The sequence below is a fragment of the Panulirus ornatus genome, chromosome 9, assembly GCF_036320965.1.
Source record: "Panulirus ornatus isolate Po-2019 chromosome 9, ASM3632096v1, whole genome shotgun sequence".
NCBI lineage: Eukaryota > Metazoa > Arthropoda > Malacostraca > Decapoda > Palinuridae > Panulirus > Panulirus ornatus.
This window is the reverse complement of record NC_092232.1, coordinates 12,355,168-12,368,726: the sequence shown is the minus strand read 5'-3', so window position 1 is coordinate 12,368,726 and position 13,559 is coordinate 12,355,168. Positions and strand designations below refer to the sequence as shown.

Here is a 13,559-nt window from a genome sequence, read left to right as displayed (position 1 = left end):
GCTACATTTTTCTCCAATTTCACTATTTTCCTTCACATTTTCAATTGTGTCTGATGGGATGTATTTAGGGAATCAGTGATGGATTGCACAAAAGATGCTTGTGGCATGAGAAGAGTGGGAGGTGGGTTGATTAGAAAGGGTAGTGAGTGGTGGGATGAAGAAGTAAGAGTATTAGTGAAAGAGAAGAGAGAGGCATTTGGACGATTTTTGCAGGGAAAAAATGCAATTGAGTGGGAGATGTATAAAAGAAAGAGACAGGAGGTCAAGAGAAAGGTGCAAGAGGTGAAAAAAAGGGCAAATGAGAGTTGGGGTGAGAGAGTTTCATTAAATTTTAGGGAGAATAAAAAGATGTTCTGGAAGGAGGTAAATAAAGTGCGTAAGACAAGGGAGCAAATGGGAACTTCAGTGAAGGGCGCAAATGGGGAGGTGATAACAAGTAGTGGTGATGTGAGAAGGAGATGGAGTGAGTATTTTGAAGGTTTGTTGAATGTGTTTGATGATAGAGTGGCAGATATAGGGTGTTTTGGTCGAGGTGGTGTGCAAAGTGAGAGGGTTAGGGAAAATGATTTGGTAAACAGAGAAGAGGTAGTGAAAGCTTTGCGGAAGATGAAAGCCGGCAAGGCAGCAGGTTTGGATGGTACTGCAGTGGAATTTATTAAAAAAGGGGGTGAATGTATTGTTGACTGGTTGGTAAGGTTATTTAATGTATGTATGACTCATGGTGAGGTGCCTGAGGATTGGCGGAATGCGTGCATAGTGCCATTGTACAAAGGCAAAGGGGATAAGAGTGAGTGCTCAAATTACAGAGGTATAAGTTTGTTGAGTATTCGTGGTAAATTATATGGGAGGGTATTGATTGAGAGGGTGAAGGCATGTACGGAGCATCAGATTGGGGAAGAGCAGTGTGGTTTCAGAAGTGGTAGAGGATGTGTGGATCAGGTGTTTGCTTTGAAGAATGTATGTGAGAAATACTTAGAAAAGCAAATGGATTTGTATGTAGCATTTATGGATCTGGAGAAGGCATATGATAGAGTTGATAGAGATGCTCTGTGGAAGGTATTAAGAATATATGGTGTGGGAGGAAAGTTGTTAGAAGCAGTGAAAAGTTTTTATCGAGGATGTAAGGCATGTGTACGTGTAGGAAGAGAGGAAAGTGATTGGTTCTCAGTGAATGTAGGTTTGCGGCAGGGGTGTGTGATGTCTCCATGGTTGTTTAATTTGTTTATGGATGGGGTTGTTAGGGAGGTAAATGCAAGAGTTTTGGAAAGAGGGGCAAGTATGAAGTCTGTTGGGGATGAGAGAGCTTGGAAAGTGAGTCAGTTGTTGTTCGCTGATGATACAGCGCTGGTGGCTGATTCATGTGAGAAACTGCAGAAGCTGGTGACTGAGTTTGGTAAAGTGTGTGGAAGAAGAAAGTTAAGAGTAAATGTGAATAAGAGCAAGGTTATTAGGTACAGTAGGGTTGAGGGTCAAGTCAATTGGGAGGTGAGTTTGAATGGAGAAAAACTGGAGGAAGTGAAGTGTTTTAGATATCTGGGAGTGGATCTGGCAGCGGATGGAACCATGGAAGCGGAAGTGGATCATAGGGTGGGGGAGGGGGCGAAAATTCTGGGGGCCTTGAAGAATGTGTGGAAGTCGAGAACATTATCTCGGAAAGCAAAAATGGGTATGTTTGAAGGAACAGTGGTTCCAACAATGTTGTATGGTTGCGAGGCGTGGGCTATGGATAGAGTTGTGCGCAGGAGGATGGATGTGCTGGAAATGAGATGTTTGAGGACAATGTGTGGTGTGAGGTGGTTTGATCGAGTGAGTAACGTAAGGGTAAGAGAGATGTGTGGAAGTAAAAAGAGCGTGGTTGAGAGAGCAGAAGAGGGTGTTTTGAAGTGGTTTGGGCACATGGAGAGGATGAGTGAGGAAAGATTGACCAAGAGGATATATGTGTCGGAGGTGGAGGGAGCAAGGAGAAGAGGGAGACCAAATTGGAGGTGGAAAGATGGAGTGAAAAAGATTTTGTGTGATCGGGGCCTGAACATGCAGGAGGGTGAAAGGAGGGCAAGGAATAGAGTGAATTGGAGCGATGTGGTATACCGGGGTTGACGTGCTGTCAGTGGATTGAATCAAGGCATGTGAAGCGTCTGGGGTAAACCATGGAAAGCTGTGTAGGTATGTATATTTGCGTGTGTGGACGTATGTATATACATGTGTATGGGTGTGGGTTGGGCCATTTCTTTCGTCTGTTTCCTTGCGCTACCTCGCAAACGCGGGAGACAGCGGCAAAAAAAAAATAAATAAAAAAAAATATTTAATTACATTTTATTTTGCTTTGTCGCTGTCTCCCGTGTTAGCGAGGTAGCGCAAGGAAACAGACGAAGGAATGGCCCTACCCACCCACATACACATGTATATACATACACATCCAAACACACAAATATACATACCTATACATCTCAATGTATACATATATATACACACACAGACATATACATATATACACATGCACATAATTCATACTGACCGCCTTGATTCATTCTCATCGCCACCTCACCACACAAGAAAATAACCACCCCCTCCCCCTAAATGTGCATGAGGTAGTGCTAGGAAAAGACAACAAAGGCCACTTTCGTTCACACTCAAGGAAAAGACAACAAAGGCCACTTTCGTTCACATTCAGTCTCTAGCTGTCATGTAATATGCACCAAAACCACAGCTCCCTTTCCACATCCAGGCCCCACAAAACTTTCCATGGTTTACCCCAGACGCTTCACATGCCCTGGTTCAATCCACTGACAGCACGTCAACCCCGGTATACCACATCCTTCCCATTCACTCTATTCCTTGCACGCCTTTCACCCTCCTGCATGTTCAGCTTGCTGAATATTTCTTTAATCTATGAACTTAAATGCAGTTCCAGTGTTTGCAAGCAGACAGTTAAAGTCTCAACAGTTTTCCAAAGGTGGGACTCTGGTGATAGGTTTGGAACAATGTCAAATCCTAAGTATCTTGCACAAACAGATTCATGCAGCTTATTCCTTTAACCTGTAACCAATCCTCATTACTTTAGATTTACTCAGGTTGAACTTCAGCTATGTATCAGACCAACTTCAGTCTGTCAAGGTTCCCTTGCAAGTTTGTGCAGTCCTTCAAATGCTTCTCACTTCCTTCATGACTTCTGTAACATCCTGTTGAATGGGTTATTAGCAAATTGTGAAGGCCGATTAACCTCACCAGAAGGTTCATGGACAGAGGATTCTGACCCATGGGGATTATGAGATCTCTTCCTTAACTCGAGGGGCAGACTCTAGACAAATACCGCGTACTTTCTAACATAAAAATAATGGAAAATATGCATAGCTACCATTATGATAAGTTATATAGTAATGGGACCACATAATTCCAATAGGGCTAAAAGATATTCAGAGCATCATACATGCATTTTCATCATCATAAGGGCTGAAAATACTTCTGTGTATATGCATATATGGCATACTTTTTAATCTCTGAAAAAAGTGATATAACCATGTTAGTGTGATTTGACTTGATGTCAGGTAAATCAACATGCAAAGTAAAGTAATGCCATTTTATTACAACAAATGTGAAAAATTATATGTACAATGTATATTCTAACATCAATGCTCCAACAGCCTTACAGGAACCTCCCTCTCGTGGGATGGCCACGACAGAAAAACTAGTACCTTTCAGTACATTATCAATAAATGTACTTGTGCTGTATTGCGATCCAAAGAAAGAAATATATGTATGTGAAAAGAAAATACATTACATGAAAGTTAACACAAAAACAAAAAGAAAAAAAGATATGAAGTATGTGTAAACTCTGTGCACATAAGTATGGCAGTGCAGGTGGCATGGTTGTCTGGCACCACTGTCAAGTTCCTTCCCTTGCACACAGATGACAGCAGATTTGGTGTTGCGATTGTATCAAACTTCTGAGAGGTGTTGTTGAACACCACGATGGCAGAAATATTTTTTGCTGCCATGGAGAGAAGTTGGACACCATGTTTAATATCATCGGTGAACAACAAGTTTAATATTACTGGAAGTTTATTCAAGAACAGTCAAACATGTCTAGGGGTTTAAAATAATTCAGTAGAGAAGGAGATCTTAAAGCAACATACCAGTATACCAGTACTCATATGATGGTTCAAATACTATGAGACCTAGAATGTCTATAACTAGATCAGTAAATTTTCACATTTGGGAAAATTTCCCTATTTTCCGGGATGAAATGGAGCATGAAATTTACAATTCTCCTTAACCTCTCAACCAACTGATCTGCTACTTACCCATATTTTCTGAAAATGGATTAAAGAATTATCCATAATACTACTTGAGACTCGCATCAAAAATGTCAACTAAAGTAACCCCAGCTAGTACTTATCACCATAAGCACAATCATAACATTTCCTGGTTTAAAGCATAAAATACCTAGATTACCAACAACTATCACCTAGAGGAAGTTGGGAGGTCCAGATGACAGGACTTTGTGACTGGTTTCAAAATACCATGATAACTATTATCCCAAATGACATACAACTTAGGAATGGCACATATATTTCTTTCACTCTAAGACTGGTATCTTTTCCTTTCCTAAAAAGGCCTTTTGAAAATATTTCCTGTTGCCACAGGCACCACTAAATCTTCCAACTGTTTTCAATACATCAGTTTAACCCAGAGATCACAAATATATTGTGGCAGCTCTGTCTGATGAAATTTTGAATGTAATAACTTACCCAGGTTCTCCTCCAGCTTCCATCATATTGGCAAGAGTGACATCATTAGACCAGACATCATACTGCCACTTTCGAAGGCCCAGGACACCACAAAGCACACGACCTGTGTGTATCCCCACTCTCATATTTAGCTGTACATCTGTTGCATCGACAACCGACCTGTAATATTTGCAAAATAAGTAAATTCAGCATATACACATTAGATGAGTGGGTTCATTCCTCTCTGGGAACCAACCCCCTATCCCAAACACTATGACCTTACTCCTGACATCTTGTAGCATTGTGTTGAGTTTGGTGCTGACTGATTAATCAAAGAAGTCACTTCCCTTCCGCCCCCTTCATCAGTTTTCGTATTTGTTCTCTTGTCTTTCACATATTATTCATCTTCTTCCAAATCATCTTTTTATTCTCCCTCAAGTCAAATGATATTCTCACACTCCAACTCTCATTTGCCCTCTTTTTCAATCTCTGAACCTTTTTCTTGACCTGCCACTTTCTCTTAAACATCGCCCAATCATTTGCACTCCTTCCCTGTAAGTACTGCCCAAATGCCTATCCTTTCTCTTTCACTGGCAACTTTACTTCTTCATCCCACCAATCACTACCCTTTCTAATCTGCCAACCTCCTACATGCATCTCTTGCACATGCTATCACTGCTTCCATAAATACCTGCCAATTCTCATACACTCCCCTCATTTCATTTACTCTCACCTTTTGCCATTCTACACTAAATCTCTGCTAGTATTTCTTTCCACTAGTCTCCTTTCCAAACTTCCATACTTTCACCACTCTCTTCTTACCGACATTGTTTCCTCTTTCAAAAACCTCAACAAATCTTTATCCTCAAGATAGTGATTAGACATCCCACCAGCTGCCCCTCTCAGCACATTTACATCCAAAAGTCTACTTAACAGACCTACCAACTAATATATGTCAATGATACCCACTGACCATCTCTCCCACTTACATACATATACTTGTGTATATCTCTCCATTCAAACCAATTATTCCCAATCACCAGTCTTTTTTTCAACAGGCATCTTCACATGCTCTTCATCCTCAACTGCCGTATTACTTACCTTTGCAGTGAAATCACCCATCACTAGTAACTGGTCTAATGCACTAAAACTGCTAACACAAGCACTCAGCTGCTCCCAAAACACTTGCATCTCATGATATTTTCTTCCTTAGCTTTTGTACTCTCACTAACCCCTGACTTTACTCCTAAGACATTTTTAAATCATTCTTCCCCTTTATCCTTGAGCTTTGCTTCACTCAGAGCCAGAACATCCAGGTTTCTTTCCTCAAACAAACAACCTATCTCTCCTCTTCTCTCATCATTGTTACATCCAAAAACATTCAGACACACCAATATGAGCATTCAAGGAGGATGAGCACTCCCCACCTGGCTCCTTTTTTTTTGTCTCATTTAAAAATTGATTAGTTGGTAAGGATATTCAATTTATGTATGGATCATGGTGAAGTGCCTGAGGACTGAGGGAATCCATGTATAGTACTATTGTAAAAAGACAAAGGGGATAAAGGCAAGTGTTCAAACTACAGAGGCATAACTGACTGAATGGTTGAAGGCATGTACAGAGGATCAGATTGGGGATGAGCTGTGTGGTTTCAGAAGTAGAGAAAGTGTGGATCAGGAGTTTGCTTTGAAGATGTGTGAGAAATACTTAGAAAAACAGAAGGATTTATATGTAGCATTTATGGATCTGGAGAAGGCATATGATTGGGTTGATATAGATGCTTTGTGGATGGTCTTAAGAGTGTACGGTGTGGGAGGTAAGCTGCTAGAAGGGTGTAAAGCATGTGTACAAGTGGGAAAAGAGAAGAGTGATTAGTTCCAAGTGAAGATCTTTTTGTGGGATGGGTGTGTGATGTCTCCATGGTTGTAAAATATTTTAATGGAAGGAGTGGTTAGGGAGGAAAATGCAAGAGGCTTGGAGAGAGGGGCGAGTATGCAGTCTGTTGGGGATGAGGAGAGGGTCTGGGAAGTGAGTCAGTTGTTTGATATTCATACAGCACTGGTGCATTTGGTCTAGTACATGCATATAACCACAAGGAAAATGAAACAAGATAAGTTCCCAAGAGCACTTTCGTGTCATGATCACACCATCAGGGGAGATACAAAAATGATATAGAAGACGTAGAACAGCCAGCTGATATTCAGGAAAGAAATGTCATCAATATGCCATTGGTAAACAAGTGTTACCGGATGATGATATTTGGGTTGATGGTGTTCGGGTCTGGCATCATGCCTGTCATAAAATCTCTATTATGTGGACAGGAAAGGGACATGTTTACAAATTTTGACTACAACAAAGCTATCAAGTTTGTAAAGACCTTCACTAATATCAATGTTATCATCATTTGTGTTTTTAAAGGCTGGCATTAATGTAGACTTTGTTCAAAACTGGAGCCTAAGAAGAAGAAGAAGAAGAAGAAGAAGAAGAAGAAGAAGAAGAAGAAGAGGAAGAAGAAGAAGAAGAAGGAAAAAGAGGAGGAAGAGGAAATCCTCCCCTCCAGTATCAAATTTTCCAAAAGAAGGAACAGAGAAGGGGGCCAAGTGAGGATATTCCCTCTAAGGCTCAGTCCTTTGTTCTTAACGCTATCTCACTAACGCAGGAAATGGCGAATATGTATGAAACAGAGAAAAAATGTATATACATATATATTCTACCCACCCACATACACATGTATATACATAAGCACCCAAACACGCACATATACATACCTATACATTTCAATGTATTTATACATATACATTTTATATTTATTTATTTTGCTTTGTCACTGTCTCCCGCGTTTGCGAGGTAACGCAAGGAAACAGACGAAAGAAATGGCCCAACCCACCCCCATACACATGTATATACATACACGTCCACACACACAAATATACATACCTATACATCTCAATGTACACATATATATATACACACACAGACATATACATATATACACATGTGTACGTGTAGGAAGAGAGGAAAGTGATTGGTTCTCAGTGAATGTAGGTTTGCGGCAGGGGTGTGTGATGTCTCCATGGTTGTTTAATTTGTTTATGGATGGGGTTGTTAGGGAGGTAAATGCAAGAGTTTTGGAAAGAGGGGCAAGTATGAAGTCTGTTGGGGATGAGAGAGCTTGGGAAGTGAGTCAGTTGTTGTTCGCTGATGATACAGCGCTGGTGGCGGATTCATGTGAGAAACTGCAGAAGCTGGTGACGGAGTTTGGTAAAGTGTGTGGAAGAAGAAAGTTAAGAGTAAATGTCAATAAGAGCAAGGTTATTAGGTACAGTAGGGTTGAGGGTCAAGTCAATTGGGAGGTGAGTTTGAATGGTGAGAGGCTGGAGGAAGTGAAGTGTTTTAGATATCTGGGAGTGGATCTGTCAGCGGATGGAACCATGGAAGCGGAAGTGGATCATAGGGTGGGGGAGGGGGCGAAAATTTTGGGAGCCTTGAAAAATGTGTGGAAGTCGAGAACATTATCCCGGAAAGCAAAAATGGGTATGTTTGAAGGAATAGTAGTTCCAACAATGTTGTATGGTTGCGAGGCGTGGGCTATGGATAGAGTTGTGCGTAGGAGGATGGATGTGCTGGAAATGAGATGTTTGAGGACAATGTGTGGTGTGAGGTGGTTTGATCGAGTAAGTAACGTAAGGGTAAGAGAGATGTGTGGAAATAAAAAGAGCGTGGTTGAGAGAGCAGAAGAGGGTGTTTTGAAGTGGTTTGGGCACATGGAGAGAATGAGTGAGGAAAGATTGACCAAGAGGATATATGTGTCGGAGGTGGAGGGAACGAGGAGAAGAGGGAGACCAAATTGGAGGTGGAAAGATGGAGTGAAAAGGATTTTGTGTGATCGGGGCCTGAACATGCAGGAGGGTGAAAGGAGGGCAAGGAATAGAGTGAATTGGAGCGATGTGGTATACAGGGGTTGACGTGCTGTCAGTGGATTGAATCAAGGCATGTGAAGCGTCTGGGGTAAACCATGGAAAGCTGTGTAGGTATGTATATTTGCGTGTGTGGACGTGTGTATGTACATGTGTATGGGGGGGGTTGGGCCATTTCTTTCGTCTGTTTCCTTGCGCTACCTCGCAAACGCGGGAGACAGCGACAAAGTATAAAAAAAAAAAAAAAAAAAAAACATAATTCATACTGTCTGCCTTTATTTATTCCCATCACCACCTCGCCACACATGGAATAACATCCCCCTCCCCCCTCATGTGTGCGAGGTAGCGCTAGGAAAAGACAACACAGGCTACATTCGTTCACACTCAGTCTCTAGCTGTCATGTAATAATGCCCGAAACCACAGCTCCCTTTCCACATCCAGGCCCCACAGAACTTTCAATGGTTTACCCCAGATGCTTCACATGCCCTGGTTCAACCCTTGTAAACCACATCATTCCAATTCACTCCATTCTTTGCACACCTTTCACCCTCCTGTATGTTCAGGCCCCTGTCGCTCAAAATCTTTTTCAATCCATCTTTCCACCTCCAATTTGGTCTTCCACTTCTACTCGTTCCCTCCACCTCTGACACATGTATCCTCTTTGTCAATCTTTCCTCACTCATTCTCTCCATGTGACCAAACCATTTAATACACCCTCTTCTGCTCTCTCAACCACACTCTTTTTATTACCACACATCTCTCTTACCCTTTCATTACTTACTTGATCAAACCACCTCACACCACATATTGTCATCAAACATCTCATTTCCAACACATCCACTCTTCTCCGCACAACCCAATCTATAGCCCACGCCATGCAACCATTAAACATTGTCGGAACCACTATTCCTACAAACATACCCATTTCTGCTCTCTGAGATAACGCTCTCACCTTCCACATATTCTTCAACGCTCCCAGAACCTTCACTTCCTCCCCCACTCTGTGATTCACTTCAGCTCCCATGGTCCATCCGCTGCCAAATCCACTCCCAGATATCTAAAACACTTCACTTCCTCAAGTTTTTTTCCATTCAAACTTACCTCCCAATTTACTTGTCCCTCAAACCTACTGAACCTAACAACCTTGCTCTTATTCACATTTACTCTCAACTTTCTTCTTTCACACACTTTACCAAACTCAGTCACCAGCTTCTGCAGTTTCTCACCCGAATCAGCCACCAGCTCTGTATAAGCAGCGAACAACAACTGACTCACTTCCCAACCCCTCTCATCGTTAAACAGACTGCATACTTGCCCCTCTCTCCAAAACTCTTAAATTTGCCTCCCTAACAACCCCATCCATAAACAAATTAAAGAGCCATGGAGACATCACACACCCCTGCCACAAACCAACATTCACCAAGAACCAATCACTTTTCTCTCTTCCTAATTGTACACATGTCTTACATCCTAGATAAAAACTTTTCACTGCTTCTAGTAACTTATCCCTGGGATAGGGGAAAAAGAATACTTCCAATGCATTCCCCGCGTGTCATAGAAGGCAACTAAAGGGGACGGGAGCGGGGGGCTACAAACCCTCTCCTCCTTGTATTTCAACTTTCTAAAAGGGGAAACAAAAGGAGTCATACAGGGAGTGATCATCCTCCTCGAAGGCTCAGATTAGGGTGTCGAAATGTGTGTGGATGTAACCGAGAAAACAGGAAAGACAGGTATTACATTTGAGAAAAGGAACCTGGATGTTTTGGCTCTGAGAGGAACAAAGCTCAAGGGTAAAGGTGAAGAGTGGTTTGGGAATGTCTTGAGAGTAAAGTCACGGGTTGATGAGAGGACAAGAGCAAAGGAAGGACCTACATAGGAGTCTTTGATATAAGAAAGAAGAATGTGTACAATATATATCTAAATGCATTCCCATATGTGCAAAAATAATTCAAAAAAAGATCCTGAGAATTAAAAAACAATATACAAACACAGTTATAACAAAAAATCCGAATCACTAAATATTCAGAATGCCTGACATTTATATGGTATCTTAAGGGTACATATAGTAAAATAAGTAAATGCAAACAGATAATGGAGTGATATACAAAGATTACTCACGCTATAGCATCAATCATATCAAGGCCCATTTCAACAGCACACCGTGCATGGTCACTCCGTGCCTCCGGTAAGCCAGACACACAGTAGTAACAGTCACCAAGGATCTTGATACGTAAACAATGGTTATCCTGAGAACAAAAAAAGTTCATAATAATGCCAGTAACAGCCACCAATCTAAACATACTTTCATCACTAACCTAATCACTCTTAACATACCCAGTTCTGTAAACGACAATCATATGATGTCCAGTATCATAAATTATATGCTCATAATACACCTAACAATGTAAATTACATTACTGTGCATCAATCATGATCACTGCAAATCACACCATGAAAAAATAAACTTCATGACATTTCAAAGAAGAGAGGCAAGTGTTTTCGGAGCAGGTGACTAAGTGTGTTAGCAGTTTTGATGCACGAGACCAGGTTATAGTGAAGGGAGATTTGAATGCAAAGGTGAGTAATGTGGCAGTTAAGGGAATAATTGGTGTACATGGGGTGTTCAGTGTTGTAAATGGAAATGGTGAAGAGCTTGTAGATTTTTCTACTGAAAAAGGACTGGTGATTGGGAATACCTGGTTTAAAAAAAGATATACATACGTATATGTATGTAAGTAGGAGAAATGGTCAGAGAGCATCATTGAATTATGTGTTAATTGATAGGCGCACGATAGAGAGACTTTTGGATGCTAATGTGCTGCGAGGTGCAATTGGAGGGATGTCTGATCATTACCTTGTGGAGACGAAGGTGAAGATTTGTAAAGGTTTTCAGAAAAGAAGAGAGAATGTTGGGGTGAAGAGAGTGGAGAGGAGTGAGCTTGGGAAGGAGACTTGCATGAGGAAGTACCAGGAAAGACTGAGTGCAGAATGGAAAAAGGTGAGAGTAAAGGACACAAGGGGAGTGGGGGAGGAATGGGATGTATTTAGGGAAGCAGTAAAGGCTTGCGCAAAAGATACTTGTGGTATGAGAAGCGTGGGAGAAGGACAGATTAGAAAGGATAAGAGTGGTGGGATGAAGAACCAAGATTATTAATGAAAGAGAAGAGAGAGGCATTTGGAGGATTTTAGCAGGGAAATAGTACAAATGACTGAGAGATGCATAAAAAAAAGGGGCAGGAGGTCAAGAGAAAGGTGCAAGAGGTGAAAAAGAGGGCAAATGAGAGTTGGGGTGAGAGAGTCTTATTAACTTTTAGGGAGAACAAAAAGATGTTTTGGAAGGAAAAAATAAAATAAAGAGAACAAATGGGAACATCAGTGAAGGGGGCTAATGGGGAGGTAATAACAAGTAGCGGTGATGTGAGGAGATGGAGTGAGTATTTTGAAGGTTTGTTGAATGTGTTAGATGACAAGAGTGTCAGATGTAGGGTGTTTTGGTCTAAGTGGTGTGCGAAGTGAGAGGGTCAGGTGGATTTGGATGGTATTGCAGTGGAATTTATTAAAAAGGGGGTGACTGTGTTGTTCACTGGTTGGTGAGGATATTCAATGTATGTATGGTTCATGGTGAAGTGCCTGAGGATTGGCAAAATGCATGATTAGTGCCATTGTACAAAGGCAAAGGGGATAAAGGTGAGTGTTCAAATTACAGAGGCATAAGTCTGTTGAGTATTCCTGGGAAATTATATGGGAGGGTATTGATTGAGAGGGTTAAGGCATGTACAGAGCATCAGATTGGGGAAGAGCAGTGTGGTTTCAGAAGTGGTAGAGGGTGTGTGAACCAGGTGTTAGCTTTGAAGAATATATGAGAAATATTTAGAAAAACATTTGAATTTGTATGTAGCATTTATGGATCTGAAGAAGGAATAAGACACAGCTGATAGAGATGCTCTGTGGAAGGTATTAAGAATATATTTTTGCTGAAATGATGTATATATTACAATGGAAAGTGGGATGAATTCATCACAAAATCAATTGACTCGCTTTCTTTTGATATCCAAAAAATGCTACCTTAATTGCTTTTCGAATGATTTTCAGTAAAAAACAAAAAACAACTGTTGTATTACAATAACATTCTATCTTTATTTGAATGAAAATACACAATATTTTTACTGAAACTACACGCATTTCAGAGTAAAGTGTCGGAATAACAAATGGGAAACAATTTGCCTTTGGCACTCGGATTTCAGGCTCAGCGACCCTCAGTTTATAGGATGTAGTATTTTTTCAGCGAGGATTTTCTGAAACGAGTTTTATATGCCATAAACTATGGTACTCTTATTATCTTAATTTGTGGTTCCATTACCCTCAAAATTTGTCAACCTATACAGGAAGCATATTATAATGATTTCTTGGCCAAAAATAAAGGGTTGGCCTACACATGAGGTAGACTTATAAATGAGTATATACAGTGAGCATGTCTCTTAGATCACTACCCCAAACCCCTTATTTCCAATAAAGTTAGCACCTCACAAACAGCAGTTTTGCCTTTTCCTGGAAGGTACCTATTTTGGCTGGTAAGGGACTTCTATATGTGGAAAAGGACATGTTTAGTAAATCATTCGCTTTATATATCAAGCCAAAACTAAAATTATGCCTAACTGTGGTCATAGTAGCTAAAGAAGAACAAAGATCTGATTGAAAGGGTACAGAGATGATCAACTAAGATGGTACCTGGATTAAGGGAACTGAGCTTTAGTGTAAGGCTGAGGTCTACAAAGTTGTCCATCATTAATGGGATGAGAGAAAGGGGGGAACCTGATACAACAAAAATTTTCAACTTTCTGAATCAGCTAGGTGATACTGATAGTACACAGTTTTTCAAGAGATGCAGCACCAGAGTATCCAGGGGCCATGGCA

At 40.9% G+C, this 13,559-nt stretch overlaps 1 protein-coding gene across 6 annotated transcripts in view; it reads right to left on the bottom strand.

Annotated features, from left to right (window-relative positions):
- The window catches only part of LOC139750214 (adenylate cyclase type 1-like), an 836,862-nt gene that overhangs the window by 347,716 nt on the left and 475,587 nt on the right, over nt 1-13,559 (bottom strand). For all 6 annotated transcript variants that reach the window (XM_071664687.1, XM_071664693.1, XM_071664690.1 and 3 more), the window contains exons 7-8: nt 10,764-10,891; nt 4,749-4,907 (exon numbers count right to left, since the gene is read on the bottom strand). In XM_071664687.1, the coding sequence (XP_071520788.1) occupies nt 4,749-4,907; nt 10,764-10,891 (287 nt within the window). The remainder of the gene's footprint in view (nt 1-4,748; nt 4,908-10,763; nt 10,892-13,559) is intronic.